Source organism: Musa acuminata, chromosome BXJ2-6 (assembly GCF_036884655.1).
Source record: "Musa acuminata AAA Group cultivar baxijiao chromosome BXJ2-6, Cavendish_Baxijiao_AAA, whole genome shotgun sequence".
In the NCBI taxonomy this organism is placed as follows: Eukaryota; Viridiplantae; Streptophyta; class Magnoliopsida; order Zingiberales; family Musaceae; genus Musa; species Musa acuminata.
The window spans coordinates 41827738-41847703 of record NC_088343.1 but is presented as its reverse complement, the minus strand read 5'-3'; the positions used below and the strand labels follow the sequence as shown (position 1 = coordinate 41847703).

General features: G+C 37.5%; 3 protein-coding genes and 1 long non-coding RNA gene across 4 annotated transcripts; all 4 read right to left on the bottom strand.

Annotated features, from left to right (window-relative positions):
* Window positions 1-2054: 2054 nt before the first annotated feature.
* On the bottom strand, window positions 2055-6397 carry LOC135615676 (uncharacterized). Its single transcript, XR_010488111.1, has 6 exons — window positions 5823-6397; window positions 5346-5729; window positions 5179-5257; window positions 5012-5104; window positions 4606-4735; window positions 2055-2377 (listed from the first exon to the last, which is right to left on the bottom strand). It is a non-coding gene; the product is annotated as an uncharacterized LOC135615676 (long non-coding RNA).
* A 194-nt stretch (window positions 6398-6591) lies between these two features.
* LOC135615675 (protein TIFY 5A-like) lies at window positions 6592-7574 on the bottom strand. The gene is made up of 3 exons (XM_065114505.1): window positions 7392-7574; window positions 7219-7303; window positions 6592-7109 (listed from the first exon to the last, which is right to left on the bottom strand). The coding sequence occupies exons 1-3, from the start codon at window positions 7478-7480 to the stop codon at window positions 6834-6836; spliced, it is 450 nt and encodes a 149-aa protein (XP_064970577.1). The 5' UTR covers window positions 7481-7574; the 3' UTR covers window positions 6592-6833.
* A 3039-nt stretch (window positions 7575-10613) lies between these two features.
* LOC103989555 (F-box/kelch-repeat protein At1g30090) lies at window positions 10614-12958 on the bottom strand. The gene is made up of 2 exons (XM_009408430.3): window positions 12633-12958; window positions 10614-12298 (listed from the first exon to the last, which is right to left on the bottom strand). The coding sequence occupies exon 2, from the start codon at window positions 12158-12160 to the stop codon at window positions 10925-10927; it is 1236 nt and encodes a 411-aa protein (XP_009406705.2). The 5' UTR covers window positions 12161-12298; window positions 12633-12958; the 3' UTR covers window positions 10614-10924.
* A 1420-nt stretch (window positions 12959-14378) lies between these two features.
* Window positions 14379-19127, bottom strand: LOC103989879 (uncharacterized). Its single transcript, XM_009408824.3, has 3 exons — window positions 18511-19127; window positions 17660-17857; window positions 14379-14860 (listed from the first exon to the last, which is right to left on the bottom strand). The coding sequence occupies exons 1-3, from the start codon at window positions 19042-19044 to the stop codon at window positions 14489-14491; spliced, it is 1104 nt and encodes a 367-aa protein (XP_009407099.2). The 5' UTR covers window positions 19045-19127; the 3' UTR covers window positions 14379-14488.
* Window positions 19128-19966: the final 839 nt, after the last annotated feature.

The following is a 19966-nucleotide window of genomic DNA, read 5'->3' as shown; positions in this document are numbered from 1 at the left end:
TTAATCACACCTGTATCCCATTTGCTATATCAAGATCCCTGTGAAAACGAGCTAGTAGAAACTTTTTAACCTCCAGTGGCTCTAGCTACCTATTTTACATCAACATCTGGAACTGCATAATTGCAATGCTTAATTATGATAATTGTATCGCCTCTATATAGTTATACACTTAGAGCTGTAGATTGATTGGCATACTTGATTCATTCCGGTGATAGAGAACCATGGTTCTCCCTCAGGCGAATGCTTTGAACTTTCTCATTAATCATGCTTCATATACTGCATTGGTGTGTGTTAGTTTTTTATTGTTTCCTTTGTAATCAAAGGATCAATAGGTGTCCAATGTATGACCAGCAAATGCAATTAGTTATGGTTGATAGAATCTATGATTAATGATTGGTAGCCGAAACTGAGTTTATGTCTCTGCAGTTGTTTGGTATCTTTTTCTTGTGGTTCTTGTTTGCCATTATAGGTAGTTTGTTATGAAATAAATGTGTTTCCTTTACTCCTCAGATGTATACTCCTTCCTTTTCTGTGTGATTAAAATACCTTAAGTACTGTACGTTTAGTGGTATAGCAGTCATACAATCATTTGCTTAAATGTTGCATAGGAGCTAATTTTGAATTATCTATTTTAGTGTTCCCCACTGGTCCCAATGCAATTTTGGAATTCATGATTGCTTTGTTATTGTATATCCAAATTCTGGCACATTCACATGCGCATGAAAACCAACAGTACTCACTTCTCTCACTTCGAATCATGTCACCATTTTGGACCCGTAAGCCAACTCCAACTGCCTCTCTTGCCTGGTCTGTCATCATCCATATGTGTGACCTAACTTGTTTCAATTTCAATAAGTGAATGGTTTGTAAATCTGGATCAAGTTGGGTTTGAATTTTTTAATTTGGTTCATGTGAATTAAATTTTTATTAGCCTATTCATATGGAACAGATCGCAATGGCGACAGGTAACTAAAATGTGCATTTAAAGAACAAAAAGGGATTCTTTATTAATTCTGGTCATTTTTGTTCGCAGTTTTTAACGAAACAAATGGTCCTCCATAATATTTTGAATCTTTTCTGATATCATCATTCTTAGCTTTGGATGTGAACCTGGCTATTATGTCTAGGTTTTAGTTTTAGCCACTTGGATTCAGTTGCTGATTGAGGCAATGTTGACTGTATGTTTCCATGTGTACCTATATCAAGGTTGACATATGTGCACAAATATCTTGCTTCAGCAATTTTCGATTCTTTTAATAAATTCCAAGATTCTCTTCTTGTGCTTATTTAACTAGAAATTGGTGTGGAATATGGATTTGATCTAGACAATCGCCAAAAATTGGCATCCGAATGTCTTAACCGGTGTGGGATTATGGATAAATTTGCATTCATAAGAAGGTTTCAAAAATTATTTACATCTTTATCAAGATAAGGATTCAAAATTGCTGAAGGGTCAACTCAGAAAGAGACAATTAGAAAAACTATAGTGCATTGACAGAGAATTTGAAAAAGTTTGCATGTTGTGGGACTTTGACAGGCGTTTTGTGAGCTCCTTTATACTGCTTCTGTTTGTGACCTCTTTTATATTTGTATATTTGTGTGTACATATGTATGATCATATATATGTATATATATATATATGTATATGTATATATATATATATATATATATATATATATATATATATATGTATATGTATATACATATGATCATACATATGTACACACACTTATACATGTATATATACATACATATATTTATATATATATGTATATATGTATATTTGTATATATGTACATATGTGTGTGTACATATGTATGTATGTATGTATATATATATACATACATATGAAATTAAAAGATTTTCTAGGTGTACATATATAAAAAAAATTAAGAGATTTTCTAGGTGTACAAATATGTATTTATATAAATTACAATAGAATTAAGCACGGAACATGAGAATGTAATTTGGCGTCAAAAAGATCCCACATGAGTTTGTGAGATGAACATTGACTTTCTGATGGAAAAAATAGTATCCATGGAAAGAAGGCTGTGTGATGATAATTCAAGTTTCCAACTTCAGAAAAGAATACCTAGATGTGATTCCACAGAGGCATATTAGCAAAAGCTGAAAAAAAAACAGTTTCATAAGTTCAAACACTTCTTTGAAATTTCAATTTCTTCTTGGATGCAAACGATCGCTTCATCAAGATGGCGGCCGTGACTGAGACGACCATGTAGCAGTGATCACAAAAAGGAAAAACAAGACTGCATCTCTGTGGCAGTGGACACGCAAACCCGGCCATGTAGATCGTCATCGGTCATCTGAATTTTCGTCAGGAGCAAACGCGTTTCTTTCTCTGTTTTTTCATATCTGTCTACATGTGTTTGAAATTGTAACATATCTATTTAGCATTTGCAAACTAGCAGGAAATTCTTGCAACATTTGAATAATAATTAATTAAAGTAGGCTGCTAGACAGATAGAGGCGTGCTCTTTCCTCGTTTTATTCTTCATGTTTGTGCTTATTCAGTGTTTTTTCTAAATAGTGCTTTTATAGTTTTAAATTTTTATTTATAGTTTCTATTAAAATCTTTTTAGGTTTTTGATACCATTAACATTAATTATTTTATCTTCTATCATTTTTATCTCACAATAAAAATTTTTTATATATTTTTTATTAATTACTCAACGTCCCTAGTTATTTTTATCTTCGTTAATATGTGTTTTATTTTATTAACATTAATTTTATGAATAAATCAATGATTTATTAATCTACCACTAACATTAATTTTTTTAATCTCGTTATCATTAACACTTCTTTCATGTTTATCTTTAATGCATCTAATATTACACAAATCCTTATTTCTTTTTCTAGTTTTAATAATTTAATTTTTTTCATCATTTTTAGTGCCTAATTTATTATAAAATCTTAAGTCTCTTTTTGGATTTTTTTTATATCTTTTAGATTTTTCTCATTTTTACAATCTTATCTTTAAAACATGATCTATTAGTAAAAATTATTTTTTAAATTTCCTCGCACCACCATCAACGTTCTCTTAAGTTTATACTTTTACCTTTAATTTCACTAAATATCTTGTTTGTCAAGCTCCTAATCTTATTAGTCATTGTAGTCCAAATAATATTAATATTATCCTCATCTAAGTTCTAAGTATTCATATTATCATTTTTAAAATTTCTATCTTATTCTTATAGTATTCATACTATCATTTTTTAAATTTCACCATCTAATCCTAGTCGTTTTTTTACTATCCTTTTTTATTTCTATAATAAATATCTAATATCGTCGATCTATTGATTCATCAAATTTTCACTTAGTATAACTTTATAATTGTTGCAAATAACTTTATCTATCTTTCTAGTAAGAAAAAAGTCTATTTAAAATGAATATTTGCAATCATAAGATCACACGAAGTTGCAAAATCTAAAATTATACCATTATCTTCATTTCTCTCGTCGTAACCAAAGGTTCTATGCTCCCCTTTATATTCATCATATGTTTTTCCTATATAACTATTCAAATATTCTCTAATTATATTTTTCAATTATAAACATTCCTTGAATGATATCATCTAAGCCTTCTAAAAATTCTCTTTTGGATTCATCATCCAATCCAACTTGAGAGCATAAGTAATAATGACATTTAATATGTTTTATCCTTTTTAAAATATTAGAACTATAATTCTATCTCTAAATCTTTTTATATCTACAACATTATTCTTAATATTCTTATCAACAATAATTCTTATACTAATTCTGTGTTTAATTTCTTCAATATATCAAATTTTAAATCCAATACTATTAATCTCTCTAGTTTTTTTTTCCTACTAACTAAATCTCTTGTAAGTAAATAATATTTATTATTCTTCTAGTCATAGTGTTAACAATTATAATCCCCCCTAAAGAGTTTATATATTTCAAATTGCTTACCTAACTAATCCTTTATTCTTTGATTAACTTCAATGAGAGAACACATCCGGATGCCAATATGATGAGCCGTTTTCAAACGATCTTTTAGTCTATCGTTTGTAACTTAAGACACCTAGGTGGTGAAAATATCTCGTGTCACTTTCGGGTAATGATCTAACTATATATCGAAATTGATTAAATTTTATATTCGTGAGATCTGACATAATTTTATATTGATCATCAATGATAATATAATCAGATAATGACCTATTAAGATTGACTAACGTGACTAAATGTTATCTATAATCAACCATGCCTACTATCTAACTTGGCATCATTACTTTTTTACTTAAGGAAAAAAAAAAAAAAACCAACACCTGATTGTTTAAAAGCCTAGCAATTATGTGAACAATCACGAGCTTGGACCAACACCTGGGTTCCAAATGGATACTAAATTTCAGCCAAGAGCTCGTGAATAGAAAACATCTTTGCCTACTTTTTTTTTTCTTTTTTTCTGTAGGAAAAAAAAACTATTAAAGAAATGACACTCTATCATATATCAATAAGTGATTCTACATGCTTGTCTACTAACAAATATCATTCCAAGAAACGAAAAAACATTCCATAGAGAACAACTTCCAAAAGTAGGTTTCATTGTACAAGAAAGCGTTAATACCTTTCTGGCACAGCATATTCTGGTCAACACACCCTCGTATACTTGAGGTCACGGGCCAAAATTTAGTCCAATCATATGCTGACACCTCCAACTCATGTTGTGTGATGTGTGCCGATGTCCTCCCAACAAGCTATGTTCCAAAATGTGCCGGTTAGTATGTAATCCTTAATAGTGGAATTACAGATAACAATCACAAATTCTTTTACTGATTGTGGTAATGCATGACCGGTGAACATGGTAATATGTATATTTGTTTTTTACTGATTGATCCTTTGTACATGTTAGAAACCTAAAACCAAAGATGTGGCTGACATTTATGATATGCTTATTTTGGCACATAAAGATATTGATGCAAAGTGTTAATCTGCCATCCGAAAGATAACCAGCTATGAAGTGTAAGACGAACCTTATTCATATTACAGATGAACTTTGATAGCCCAGGAACTCCATTAAATTCGATTCTCCGGTCAATTTTTGCACCATGCGTGCCTTCAAATCTCTACATGAATAATACATTTAACAGTAAGACACCAAATGACACAACATAGAGAACCAAAAATAAACAATTATCACCTTGAGCTGTACGACAAGCACATTGGGTGCTCGTGTATAAACATCTGCTTTCTGGCTACAGAGAGTTTCTTACGGCTGGCTGAAAAGGACAAAAACAGCGTCTACGTTTCAGTGACATGGCCTATCATATGAAGCAGAAAGAACAAAGAACAGAATGGTTCGCTTACTTGCTGTACTTGAGGCTGAAAGAATCGAGCGAGGGCAGCCTTGCACGGGAGGTACTTCACCTGGCTGAGCAGGGCGCCCCCGAAGATCTCCTTCATCAACGGTGCTGGACCATGAGCGCTCCTCCGCTTTAGGGTTACCACCGCTGATGCTTCGCTTGTGGGTCTTGAGGCAAGCGTTGTGGCAGCAGGAGCCGATAACGTAGCGGAGGAACTCGTGGGTGTCCTCCTGACGGCGCCACCGGAAGTGCTCAGCGAAGCCGGCGAGGCACTTGTGAATCTTGGACGGCGCGTCGAGCGGCCCATCAAGGCTGAGGGATCGAGCGATCTGCCGCTCGAGGATGCAGAAGGCGCACTCCTTCTCTCGATTCTCGAACGACGACTTTCCTACAAATTAACCCCCGACCGTTTCTTGAAATTTCTACCAAGAAATAGGGCAAGAAATCAAGAAAAGAAGGGGATCGAGGAGGTAGGGTTTACAGAGAGACGAGCGCCGAGAGGAGAGGTATAACTGGGCGAGGGGCGGGGTGTCGGTGACGCTGTTGAGGTAGCAAGAGTTTCCGAGGTTCTTGAGGCCCTTCTCGTCCTCTTCACTGATGCCGCCGCTACGTCTTCGTGGTCTTCGATCGCTGCCGCTACGGCAAGAGAGGAAGAACAAGAGACGAAGAGGAGAGGGAGGCGGCGAGGAGGAGACGGGAGGGGACCTCGGTGGAGGAAATGGGCAAGAAACATGGCGGTACGGTTGTTTCGCTCTTTTCTACGAGTTGTTGGCCAAGAAACCAATTGCAAGAATGCCTTAACACACGACTTAACATACGACCAGAATATGTAGCGTCATATCCTTCGGTCGCAATGTGAGTCGTGGCTTAAGTCGAGACATTAAGCAGCTGTTAACTATTACGCCCAACGGCCCGAGTAACAGAACCAGTACCAAGAAGAGTATATATACTAATACGGAAACACATATACCCAAAACATTACCTGCACTGTGAGGGGATCCAACGATGGCTCCCATGGGCCCTCAGACTCCCAGCCCAAGACGGGTAGGTTGGTGATCAAGCCAATTTCTCTAATAATTGTAACTGTTACATAGACTAACTCACAGTAAAAGCTATAAGTTAATTATTTGTAGGGTAATTAAACATTTGGAATTGGATTATATATATATATATATATATATATATATATATATATATATATTAAATTTAACTAATAATTATAAAAAAATATTAAATTTGTCATGATTAAATATAGAATATATATATATTTTTATTAAAGATAAATGATGAAGATAAAATTTGATAAGACTGATACAAGAATTTATGTCATCAAATATGTATAAGTTAAACTACAAATTTGTTACAAACCTGATATGTCAAACAAACCCTTTTCCACCATAAACATATCAGGGGAGGAAAAAAAAAGGAAAAAGAAGAAGAAGAAAAAGAGCTCCTTTTGTCTTCTCTAAGTGGTAGAAATTAATAGGCCTCGTCATGCCCGCTGCAGCATGATCGGGAACAACAACAGTTTCTGCTTTTGACTGTAAGGAGAGACATCATTCATTCTGGCCTTTCTCTTCTGAAGAAACCGCTGCAGCGATCGCTTCATCGAGAGCCCAGGATTAAGCATCTGTGGCATGGGTCGAGGAGATGGCGGCCGCGGCAGAGACGACGTGGAAGACTCCACGCTTTGTTGCTGCTGTTGCTGCTGCTTCTCTGTCACCATGTCGTCCATCTCCCTCTTCGCCATTGATATGAGAGCTTTTGCCTTCACGATACCAAATCAAGCGATCAGCAACCAACCAAGCAGTGCTAAACGATCACAAAAAAAAAGGAGTCTCTGAGCCGAAGGAAAGGAAAGAGAACAATCGACAAACCTGCATCTCCGTGGCATTGCACACGCAAACCCGGCCATCGTAGAAGATCGTCATCTGCTGCTGGTTTCTCAGCGGCGAGTCGACCCTACATGGACGTGCAGGAAAAGAATTAAGAGAGGAAACAAAGCCCGGTACGAGCAGAAGGAATCAACGGGATGGATCGAACGCAGTACCTGCTGAGTTTAGACGAGTCGGATCGATAGTTCCGGTGTCCATTCTCGCCGGTGCAAAGCGAAAGCCGGAGCTCAGGATCGCAGCCCATCTCCACTTCTGCCTTTCTCCTCCTCCTCCTCCTCTTCTTCTTCTTGCTGGTGATTTCGGTGGCGCTCCTCTTGGAAAAGTAAGAGTTTGGTGATTGCGGAGGGGCTGAGTAGGCGTTATATACGCGTTTTCCACAGGAGACGAGTGGACGGGAGGAGAACGTGGAGAATGAGGAGCTCGTGCATGAAACGTTTCTTCGTCGGTAGGCGATCCTATCGGCTGCCGTGAAAGACACGCTCGACAACAGGATACTACCATATCCCCGTTAGATTTCGGTGTCGGCTGCCGTCTTTGCCACACAATTGTGGTACGCCATTGTTTTTCTCGTGCGGAACAGTGACGGGAGGAGCAGCAGTTGGACCGAAGCCTACCCACCATCTATTTGCGGTGCACGTTTTTGTGGCTTTGGTTCCTTACGGTTCCGTGAGGGATTAGGATAAATAAATAAATATATATATATATGTATATATGACATGACCCCAAAAAAAGCGAATCGAAGTCCATACACATCGGTACGCGTCGCCCCTGAAAACTTGGGAGTGGTGGTTCGGTCCACTCGAGCATCATCTTTCCTGCTTGGATTCGGATTTGGATTCCTTCGGATTGAAGTCTCCAAACAAAAAAGAAAAAGGAAAAAAAACGTGCCATTTTTCCTTAGCTTGAGGAAAAAGGAAAATTTAGTGGTTTCGTGGGAACGACGGAGGCGTCAAATCAAGGCCAAGTCCAACTTCTCGTTTATCACAATGCACAAACAGACTCGAAGCACCCAACAAAGTCATCGGATGAAAGAAGAATCCGAGTTGGAACACTTCAGCTTGAAATGTGCCGTTTCTGCAGCAGCTGTACTCTCGACTTAGAACAAACGCGTTGCAGGAGTCAAAGCGTAGTTGGTGAAGTGGCGAGGAGGTCTTCGTCGTCACCTATTCGTCTGCTTTGATACTCCTCTTTCTCGTCATTTTCAATTTTTTTTTTCTTTCTCTTAGTCCTCTTCTTTGTTTCTTCTTTTCCTCTTTCTTCCAGAACGTTTTCCATAATCCAAGAATCAATTATTGGCAAAAATAATTCATTAATATTATATATATATATATATTAGACCTCAATTAATACTTTTATCCACCATAAAAATACTTTAAAATATTTTATGAAAACTACAATAATATTATATAACGTTTATCGCAATAATATAATTAAAATTACAATTAAAAAATATGGACCAAATATTGTGGAATTCCAACATCAGTCTAGAAAGGACTGGTCAAAATGTCAGGTATTGTATTTGAATTAGAATAAACCCTGAATTAAATGTAAGAATTTAAAACTTGTTGTTCATGTAGGAAAAAATATATATATTATATATATTGGTATCATTTGCAATAAACAAATTAAAAGTTAATATAGATTTAAATTCAAGTACACTGTATCACATAAACCTTGAATAAAGATATTTATATTTTTTATATCGAAAATAAAGTTGTATTCTTTTGTGCTATTCCGTCGAATTTTGAAAGAATAGAACATTTATATTACGACTGATACTTAATTTTGAAGGTTCTTTTTTTCATTAAGCAAAAACTCTTTGCATTCGTTCGTAGAACATTAAACGACTTGCGTCATCATTGACGGTTTGCCTCTTACGACCTATGCCCACCGTTGGTGGAAGGGGATTGGCGTGATGGGCGGCAAGTCTTGCATGTCCGCTGGTGGTGGCTTTCAAGTTGGCCCCAACTTGGGAACGCGAGTGAGGGGATGACCACGGCGTTGCATGTGTTTTATGTGATCAATTCACGTGATCGCACACCCACCACCGTCCACAAAGGCCGCATGGCGAATCCAATCAAATCATTTTAACATCAAATCATAAATATATATATATATATATATGATAATATTTTGAACCCTCCATAATTTTAAAAATATTTAAAAATCATATTTGGAATGTCAATTTTTTTTATTGGATATCAATCTTGAACCCTTAATGTTTGGTGAAAAGATATAATATATTATCACTAAACCAATATTTTAGATATATAAATTTAAATTCTAAATTTGATTTCAATCATATGAGAAACAAGCTCTACAAATTTATCGGATAAGATTTTAGATCATGGTCATATTATTATCTTAGATATAAAATTTATTAGATGAAGTTTGAAATCCTCAACTTTTGATGAGTGGCTTTGATCGACTAATATTTTGTGTAAAAAAGATTGTATACAATATTAAATTATAAATCCTCGATAAATGAGTCTGGAATGTCGCTAGTAGACTAATACATTATATATTATGGTATAAATTTATCGACCATATTTTTTATTTTTGATTTTACTATTGCAAATTGATATGCAATAGTAAAATCTATAGTTACAATTGTAATGCAAGTTGTTTGCATTCCTACAGCTCAATGCAACATCTTTTGTTTTTCCACAAAGCATGTGACATAGAAGGTGTGTTGATACCAGTCCATCTATTCAAAGCTTTAAAGGATTTGGGAACACTTCAAGCTCTATTTCAATGTGATTCCCATTTTTTTCTCTCTTTCTTTAGTGAAGGTAGATGCATTGGATTTTCTTGGTGTGATTGGGGCAATGAGAACATACATGAGATCATCAAATTGGTTTGTCCCCGCTGAGCTTGTCTTATAAAATGTGAATGGTATTGAGATAAGGACATGCCCCTTTGTGCTACCATATGATCAAGGGAACAGCATGAGAACAGTTTTCAATATGTAATTTTTCAAAAGTCTGTCTTCTGGCTAAGGAATGGCAGCCACAGGTCAGACAATTGATGTGTGAAGATGATGCATCTGTGAATTCTTAGATGCCTTCAGCCCACAAAAGGTCCACCTTTCCTTGACTACTTTCAATAAATACCAACAGATGTTGCTCACTGAGGGCTCCCAAGTCAGATACTGATGACAAAAGATCAACAACAGACTCCAAATCCAGTTGCCAAATTTCCCTGTTTGAAGTGGCTAAAATACAGGTATCAGAGTCAGATCCTCAGAGTCATGAGGTAAATAATTATAATAATAGTATCATGGCAATGACATTTCAATGCCAAAGTCTGCAGCTCATTGAATTAACTCATAATAGTGGTCTCACTAAGATAAGCATGATAGATCACAGAATCAAGAATAGCAGACAAAAGATTGTATACAAGATTGGTTGACAACTTATCTAAATCACGAACAAGCTACAAACTAGTAACTTGACATTCAAAGACATTCCTTCACAACGACCACAAATCACCATTACAAGGAGGCACATCATATTCACCGATGGTCGCTGCTGTATGAACGAAAAACAAATTACTAGGTCTGCTGTACAGATCTACTACACAATTCCAACACTAGTTTACAACGCATTTAGAAGCCCTTCAGTGACTCTAATCCTTCAGTGACTTATTCGACATAGAAAGTAGTACATTTACCTTATAGCACGGACAATCAAGCATACAAAATCCGAGCACTGGAGGGTGTCAAGTCACAGAATTCTGGTGGCACATCAACTTCTTGCCATTGAATGGAAAATTTCTGCTTCTTCATTTTCCCATCAGAATTGCAGAAACCCTTGTTCTCTACTTGCCCAATAGCAACATGAAGACCTCGACCTACAACAACGATCTTCGAACCAACAGAAGTGACAGAGAAAGGTTTGTGGATTCGTTCAGGCATGGACGAACCCTCAACGGTGTCCCATGAATCGGACTCCACATCGTGCACCTTCAACCTCATCCTCTCGTACTCGGATATCACAAACAGATGACCATAGATGACGACACCTGAACCTGTCCAGCCTTCTCGCATCCCAACAGCCATGGGCTCCCAATTGTTGGCTTCTGGGTCATAGACCTGACCTCTCGGGGAGGACAAGAATGGCCACACACAACCTTCGGTCACATAAAGCCGCCCGTTGAGTACAGCAGAATCATACGCGGCCATGTTAATGCCCATGCTCGCCACGGGCTGCCAATTCCCCTTAACAGGATCTAGAACCTCTGCCGAGTCAAGCTCAAACTGGTCTGTACTATATCCTCCGGCGACATAGACTCGGCCATTGATCACTCCACCGGCAAAGAAAGATCTTGCTGCAAGCATTCTACTCATGACCGTCCAACGATTTTTGTATATCTCATACTTCAGTACCAAGTGGAGAGGGCAGTCCATGTCAGAGACCAACCCACCACAGACAAGGAGCGTGCCATCTGGAGGAATTGCAATACAGCCGAATCCACGAGGGCACACGCGCTCCCTGCAGGGCATGGCCGGAATGGTGTGCCAAGACAGGTGGGTGAGGTCCAGGACCTGCCATTGGATCCTCCCAGTGCACCTGTGGAAGGCCAAGGTGAAGAGCCAAGGGTCATGGAAACCGAGAGCCTTCCTCTGGCTAAAGAAGCACTCCTTGTTGGCAAGCAGCTGGTGCCACCGTCGGCAGACAAGTCGGCAGGATACATGGCTGCTGACGGGCAGCCTGAGGAGGCAGTTAAGCGCAATGTCATCAGGAAGGCCAGGGATGAGGGCGGTTGACTCCATGGCTGCTGCTGGTTCCACCGATGCTGGAGGAGAATGGTAGGGTGGAGGTGATGGGGTCATGGCCAATCTGAACTTGGGTGACAGTTTCATCTGGGAATCCCCAAGCTTGTGCACAGGGGTTTGATGGGATGAGACCCGAACTCGGCGCATCTTCGCCTATCTATCAAGGACTATTAGGGTTTCGATCAACAACCACAAGCGGTTCTTCCACCGTTCTCTTGATTCTGAGTGCAGAACCAGCCCTTACTCCTCACAATTGCAAAACCCTAATTTCTAGCTTCTCCAAACCTGTTTCAGAAAGTCCAATCAATCTTTTCTTTTCTTTCTCTTCATGAGCCAGTAACCAATTTAAGGTGAACAAACCAGTAGGCAAAAGAAAAGAAAAAAATTTCACCACCCTAAATTCTTATGCATGCACAATATTTCTTTCTGCAAGATAACATCTATAAAATACCCCACACCTAAAACTAAATCACAGCGAGGAGATGACCATATAACAAGAACCATCCTACAAAAGAAACAGTCTCCATCCAAAAGCTCATCCACCAAGAAAGGTAGAAATTTTGAAGCCAAAACTCAAATGAAAAAAAGCCCATACACATGATTAAGGATCAATTCTTACCTGGAAGATCACAAAGCTTGGGACTTGTGGAAGACTAGCAGGACATCCTTTGCTCCCTTTGTCTGAAAGGAGGGTTTGTCAGCCACTGGAGTCACCAAACCCCGAGGAAAGGAAAAAGGGAGGGTGGGGAGGAGGGGTTCGGGGAATCTATTTCTTGTGTTTGATCCGATTAGGATGTGGTCCATCGTCAACCAGTTTGGGACAGTGGGGGGTATGAGATACCATCGGAAAGAATTCATACAGATGGCCTCACTTCAGCGCCACCACCCCATCCCAGCCTTGCTTTTGACCTTCTGAGTTTTTGTGCAGCGGAGTGGGTGGGTAGGGTGGGTAGGGATGCAATTAATTTGACTTGTTTCCAACCAGTTCGGTTAGCGTCGATCTAATTTGAGATAAATATCCATTTTTATTTAGATTATTTGATCTAATGATTTGTTTTTCGGATTATAATGAAAGTACTAAAATTCTTGATAGGAAGATGGTGAGATCAAAAATCTTGTCAACTTTTAAAGAAAAAAAAAAGAAATTCTTAGACTATAATCTTTGACAACTGTTTTATTTTTTATTTTTCAAAATTTTATAATTTGTGAGAAACAATAAAGAAAAAAGTGATTTTTATGCTTGACAATTCCATTAATATGAGATCTGAAACTTAGAAAAGCTGCCAATTTAATAAACAATAATGGTGAACTTTTCCTACCTAAGAGTTGGCCAAAGACAAAGTGCATTAAAATTCAAAGGACAAAACACCCATTGTTTATGAGATGTGCAGGGGACTCATGATACATAAATCACCATGATAAGTTGCAGTGTCACATTGCACCTTTGTTTGGAGAAAAAGAGACTCCTTGGGGTCAGGCAACACATGGTTCCTGCTGGCATGTGGAATCTGCAAGGGCCAATATGACCATTAGACCCCTCACATGCTCACTGCTCATGATCCAAAATAATAATAATAATAATAATAATAATAAGAGAGAGAGTGAGAGAAAGGGAGAATGTTTTTGTCCACAGAAGAACATCTCTGTGCTTTATATATTAACTTCATCTCAAGAATCCTAGTCAGCAGGAGGAACAGATGGGAGGCTGCTTAAAGTAAGACTGCCTACACCAAACAAGACCAACAGGTAGAATGTCCATATCAGACTCCATATAAATCAAATGAACTCAGAGACATCACTTTAATGAAGGACCCATGCAAGTTAAAAGCTGAAAGATTTAAGCTGTTTCATTAAGTAACCATGCAAGGAACTCTCACCAAACAATGAATTGAATCTACCCAAGAATTCAATGACATGAAACTAATACCAACAAGTGGAAGGGTAGAGGTTTAAAATCTATTGAGACAACCGAAAATGGCATAGCCATCATAATTTTTTCTTCAGTCAATCATGCTAACTAAATTCAAAGTCTATTATTTAGTAACAATACAAGCAAGGAGGATAAAGTTTCCAAGAGTTGCACCACCAGCATTTACCTCAAGATGTAGAAGTTCTATGCAACATCAAGAGGTTCAGAACTATAACCAACAGCTGCCATGCTCGATGTATGAAAAGCTAATGACTTATTTTTTCTGCTCCAGACTGATGTTGTTCAAGAGAAACTATATCAATATGTTTCAAAAGTACAAATGGCACAAATGAAACACTACAAATTTGTTCATTTACAAGAACTGGAACTGGTCATGGCAGCTTAAGCAGATTCACGAATAGAAATCGCACCAGTAGGTCTCAATGACTTGAAAACTAGAGAAATAAAGAGACCATACGGCATAAGGATCTAAATGTAAAAGGCTAGGTAACTGGCATCTTCGCATCATGAGTGTGCTTTACAATAACAACTAACAACCGACTTCATTATCCATACCGTTTAGAGTTATAAGCACTGTACGTCTTACAAGCTTTTGTCCCTTTGGGGGTGACAGAAAAGACACCAAGATCATTATTAGCAGGGCATTCTCGAGCCCAGTGACCGGACTTACCACACTTGAAACATGTATTAGAGGCTGTGGAACCAAGATGTTTTCCTCCCATGTCCACAGAGCTACTCAATAATTGCTTGGGACAATCCCTGGACCAATGCCCTTCTTGCCCACATTTAAAACAAGATGAAGACAGCTTGCTGCCTGCGTTTTCATGTGCGCCATGATACTTAGAAGCAAATGCATGTTCAATGGTGGTAGCACCCTGGTCATTGCACCATTTGAAAAAGCCACAACTTCTACTCCCCTACAATATAAGGCAGAGGGTGCAGACAGAAAACGTCAAACGAAAACACATCATGCAATGAGAAATGAAGATTTAAACAGTATTCAATGAGACAATGATCATTAAAGGTCAAATCCCTAATGGAGCACTAAGCACTTTGGAATAACACATTTTGTTAGAATAACACAGTTATTTTATTTGCATGGACCTATTCAAAAAAAGTAATCAGAAAGTAGGAAGGTGGAGCCTCCAAAGTATACATACTTTTAATAGCACATTTTTCAGCACCTATGTTTTACTTGTTTGACCTAACAATAGACAAGTAACGAAATTAAAGGAAGTTTTCCTCCAAGTTGTGTTTTATCACATTCTGTCATCATTACAAGACAAAATTTCAACCTTATTTTCATAATAACAAAACATTAATTTCCTTTCAAAACTATGTTCAAGGTATTAGTACACAATTTCATGCAAACATCAAACTCATTGACTTGATCAACTAAAAGGTTCAAGAAGATCCTTAAAATTTTAATTTAGAACATATATCGTAGAAAAGAAACAATAGTACTCTTGTTTTAAGAGATCTTTGACTACATAGAATTGCATGTTAAAGCTTTTTCAGTATGAAATTGGCACAAATTTCAAATAAGGGCTAATAAAGTAGATGAAATATGTCAAACACTTATTGATTAAACAGGAAAATTAGTGTGAATTTCAAGAACTATGACCAAAACATACACAGATAAAAGTTTCCAAACAGCTTATCGGAAACAACACTATAATACTGCAAACATTGTGGCTAATTGGTATATAAGGTTCACATACATTGGATGAGTATAGAGAAGAAACATAAGTATTGGTTCTTGTCGCGTCAATAAGTTGGTGGGTTGAGAATGTTCAAATCAATTATAGTTATCTTCTACTAGTTCTTAACAAGTAAAGAACAAAAAAAACAAATGAACATAGTTAGTGACCCTCACCTTACCTTAAATGTCACGACCCGAGCCTGATAGACTAGTTAGCCTATCAACTTCATTTGGCCCAAACCACTGGCAAAAATACTTAAACTGAGGTCGATAATAATACACTCATTAGACCCTTATAAGCCACTCTTAGCCTTGTCCACTTTTGATGTGAGACTAATGGAAGTATTATAATTTTTCTCATTGCTTAGCGTCCTTATTAAGGCTCAACATTATACAAATCAAACCCTAGCATGGTGTATATGAGGTATAACCCGGTGGTGGCTTCACGTTGTAACGAGTCTTTTGACTCCGTCTACAGATAACCCTTTCCTACTTGAGCCACCTCACCATACTCAATTACTTGGTCGATTCTGATACCAAATGTCATGACCCGGGCCGTGATATTTATATTCTTTTGTGTTAACATAATCAAAGGTATTGTTATTTTTTAAAAGTCTTCTACAAATATTTTATAATATCCAACCAAACCCAAAAAGCTTTTGATCTCTAAAACATTTAAAGATCGCTTTCAATTCAGCACAACTTCAATCTACTAGGGGTCAACAAATATATCAGCACTAAAAATTACATAACCAATAAACATAACTTCATTAAGCCAAAAATTGCACTTGCTCAATTTATAGTTTCTCTTTATCTTAGGACTTTCAAAACAATCCAAAAATGTCATGACCCGAGCCTGATGGGCTAATTGGCTTATCAACTTCGTTTGACTTAAACCACTGATCAAAATGCTTAAGCTGAAGTTGATAATAGTACACTTGTCGGATCCTTTATAAATCAATCTTTATCTTACCCACTTCAGATATGGGACTAATCAGTGTGTTATATTAAAACAAAAGGACAATTTGTAAGAGCAATAAGATTAAGAGATAGTTCTATTGTTCTAAATAAACAATTGCTTGACAATAATAAAGATTGGTCCACCTAAAGAAAAAAAACATAATATGGTACAAAATTTGAAAAAGCGATGTTAGAAAAAGTTAAAGAGAGAAGAAACATAAGTATAGAAAAGAAACATAAGTGGATAATTGGTATATAAGGTTCACATACATTGGATGAGCATAGAGAAGAAACATAAGTATTGGTTCTTGTTGCATCAATAAGTTGGTGGGGTGAAAATGTTCAAATCAATTTTAGTTATCTTATGCTAGTTCTTAATAAGTGAAGAACAAAAAACAAATTACTATATTCAGTGACCCTCACCTTACCTTAAAACTAAATGACAATTTGTAAGAGCAGTAAGATTCAGAGATAGTTCTATTGTTCTAAACAAACAACTGCTTGACAATAACAAAGATTAGTCCACCTGAGGAAACAGAAACATAATATGGTTCAGTGTTTGAAAAAGTGATGTTAGAAAAAGTTAAAGAGAGAAGAAACATAAGTATAGAAAAGAAACATCAGTGGATAATTGGTATATAATGTTCACATACATTGGATGAGCGTAGAGAAGAAACATAAGCATTGGTTCTTGTTGCATCAATAAGTTGGTGGGGTGAAAATGTTCAAATCAATTTTAGTTATCTTCTTCTTGTTCTTAATAAGTGAAGAACAAAAAACAAATGACCATATTTAGTGACCCTCACCTTACCTTAAAAATAAATGAAATTTGTAAGAGCAGTAAGATTCAGAGATAGTTCTATTGTTCTAAATAAACAACTGCTTGACAATAACAAAGATTAGTCCACCTGAAGAAAAAGAAACATAATATGGTTCAGAGTTTGAAAAAGCAATGTTAGAAAAAGTTAAAGAGAGATATTCTCTTTGGATTTGCAGCAAAGGGATGAAAAAATACGTTTAAAATAGAGCTTGCAGATAAGTTTGTTTAGAATACCTCATCCAGCGGACAGCTGTAATACTGCTGACCTCCATTCTTTCCAGTTCTTGAAACCAACACCAAGCAAGATCCAGCACCACATGGACATTGAAGATCTGGAACTGACAAGCTAGATTGACGATTCATGGGATTTTGAGAAGGATGGCTCGATATCGGGTTATCACACCATTCAAAGAAGTTGCATCCCCCATTATCCTGGACAAAAGAGTTATCAGCAAAATCCCAAAATTCAAAAGGAATGTCAGGTCTGTAGCGTTGTTAAGCTACCAAGTAGTTTGTTAAATGACAGAAGGCCAATCAAGAGAAAGAAGATAACTCCAAAGTCTCATTTCCAATCAACCAAAAGCAGCTAGCTAGAAAGAGTGGGGGAAAGCACAATAAAAGACCACAGCCTCTTCACAAGTACAAATTGGGAAGAATACAAGACATGAAGAACTCGCTGATCCGATGCACTTAAACCTTTCTCTAATACGGCACCACATAAAAGATAGTTCCTTGTTTCCACTGCGCCTAAGTATCGTAAGCCAAAGTATCAGTAAACCATCGAGACTCAGCATTACTGTTAAAAAAAGAAAAGAGATGTTTCTGGAGTAGCAAAACACTTTCCTTCTCCAGTTGAATCTTCACCTATCAGGCAAAGAATCTAAACGACATTCTTGGAAGAAATTAACATTCTATGTTCCTAAAATATTTGGATTAATTATGTTAAAATGAGACGTCATTTTCAACTCCTCACCAGAGAACTTCTCTGCGGATAAACAACAAACAGGTAAAAGACATGTCTTTTCACCAGTGGTTAGAACAGATGGCTGACAAATGAAGTTGGCGCGAGAAGACCAAACGCTCACCACTTTAAGAGGGCAGGTATAGAACTTCCGCCCCGGATTCTTGGCAGTATTGGAAATGCGAACAAGACAACTTCCCGAACCACAAGGGCAAGCCTTCTCTGGGACCTCCCCCTCCTCTCTGCCAGAGGAAGCGCCAACGGAAGCCAACCCTCCTCCCCACTCCCTTCCTCGCGGGGCGTCGCAGTCCCTCGCCCAGTGCCCCTCCACACCGCACTTGAAGCAGGCGCCGCCACCGGTCGAAGACGACATGGGCGAGGGACTGTTACCGGTTCGGATACCACTGTTGCTGTTGTCCTTCTTTCGGCCGAGCTTCGACTGCTGCTGCTGCCAGAGGGAGCTGTGACTGCCTCTGAGCGCAGCCATATAGGAACCCTCCTCGACGGCGGGGTTGCTGGCGGCTGGGATAGCAGAAGCAGAAGCAGAGGAGGAGGAGGAGGAGACCTTCTGGCGCTTAGCGCTTCCTCGGGTCACCGCGGCCTCTGCCGCTTCCACCAGCGAGAGGAAGACAGCTTCGTCCTCTACCACCTCGATCATCTGGCGACGCTTCGAACTCGACGCCCGAACTCCCGTACAAATATATCGAATTTTTCGCGGGCATTCGGATTTCGCGCGATCATTTTCGCCTTCTAAAAATTGTCCTCCTCAGCACCCTGAAACGCTTCGCGGGTAACGTCGCCCTGATAAGTGGCCACGCGTGTAGTAGACGCGGAAAGACCACATCACCCCTTGCAATACTGCAGGGACAAAATGGTCCACCTAAAAATATTCTAAAAGAACATAAAAATTTGGTCCTTTACCATTATAGCACCTACAACTTTTTTTTTTCTAAATTACTATTTTACAGCCCTTCTTTATCATCTATAATTTTATTTAATTTTTTTAAATATTTTTAAATTATTCATTATAAATATCCTTCGTTTCGGATAACATCAAAGGGTTAATAAACGAGCAACGTAATATGATAAAAAAAATTATTGACGATCAGAATGACGTAAGGGGGTGTAGGAAAGAAAAAAAAATTTGCTACAAATTATCGATGAGCTTTTTGTCACTTCGAAAAAGCACTAGCAAGTACCCTAATGATAAAATTCTTATCCCTTAGATTCACCAACATAAAATGTGTGCATGAGCATACAATGTAAATGTGAGATATTGTGGCTCAACTTAAAAAACTCGAGGTTAATATGTCAAAATATTTTCTGGTGCACTATATTCTGAATACCCTTCCATAATCTTTTAAGATTTCATACAACACACATAAGGATAAATGATCAATCAATGAATTAATGATCATGTGTGTTTAAGAAGAAGAGAGGCTAGTAATGAAACTGGGTGAGATTGCATTGGTAGTAACAATATCAGAGAAATTAACAGTTTGAGGCTTAATAGTTTATATTGCATATTTTACCAATGTGAAATATGTCAAAAGAGTAAAATTACTCATACTACTGAGATT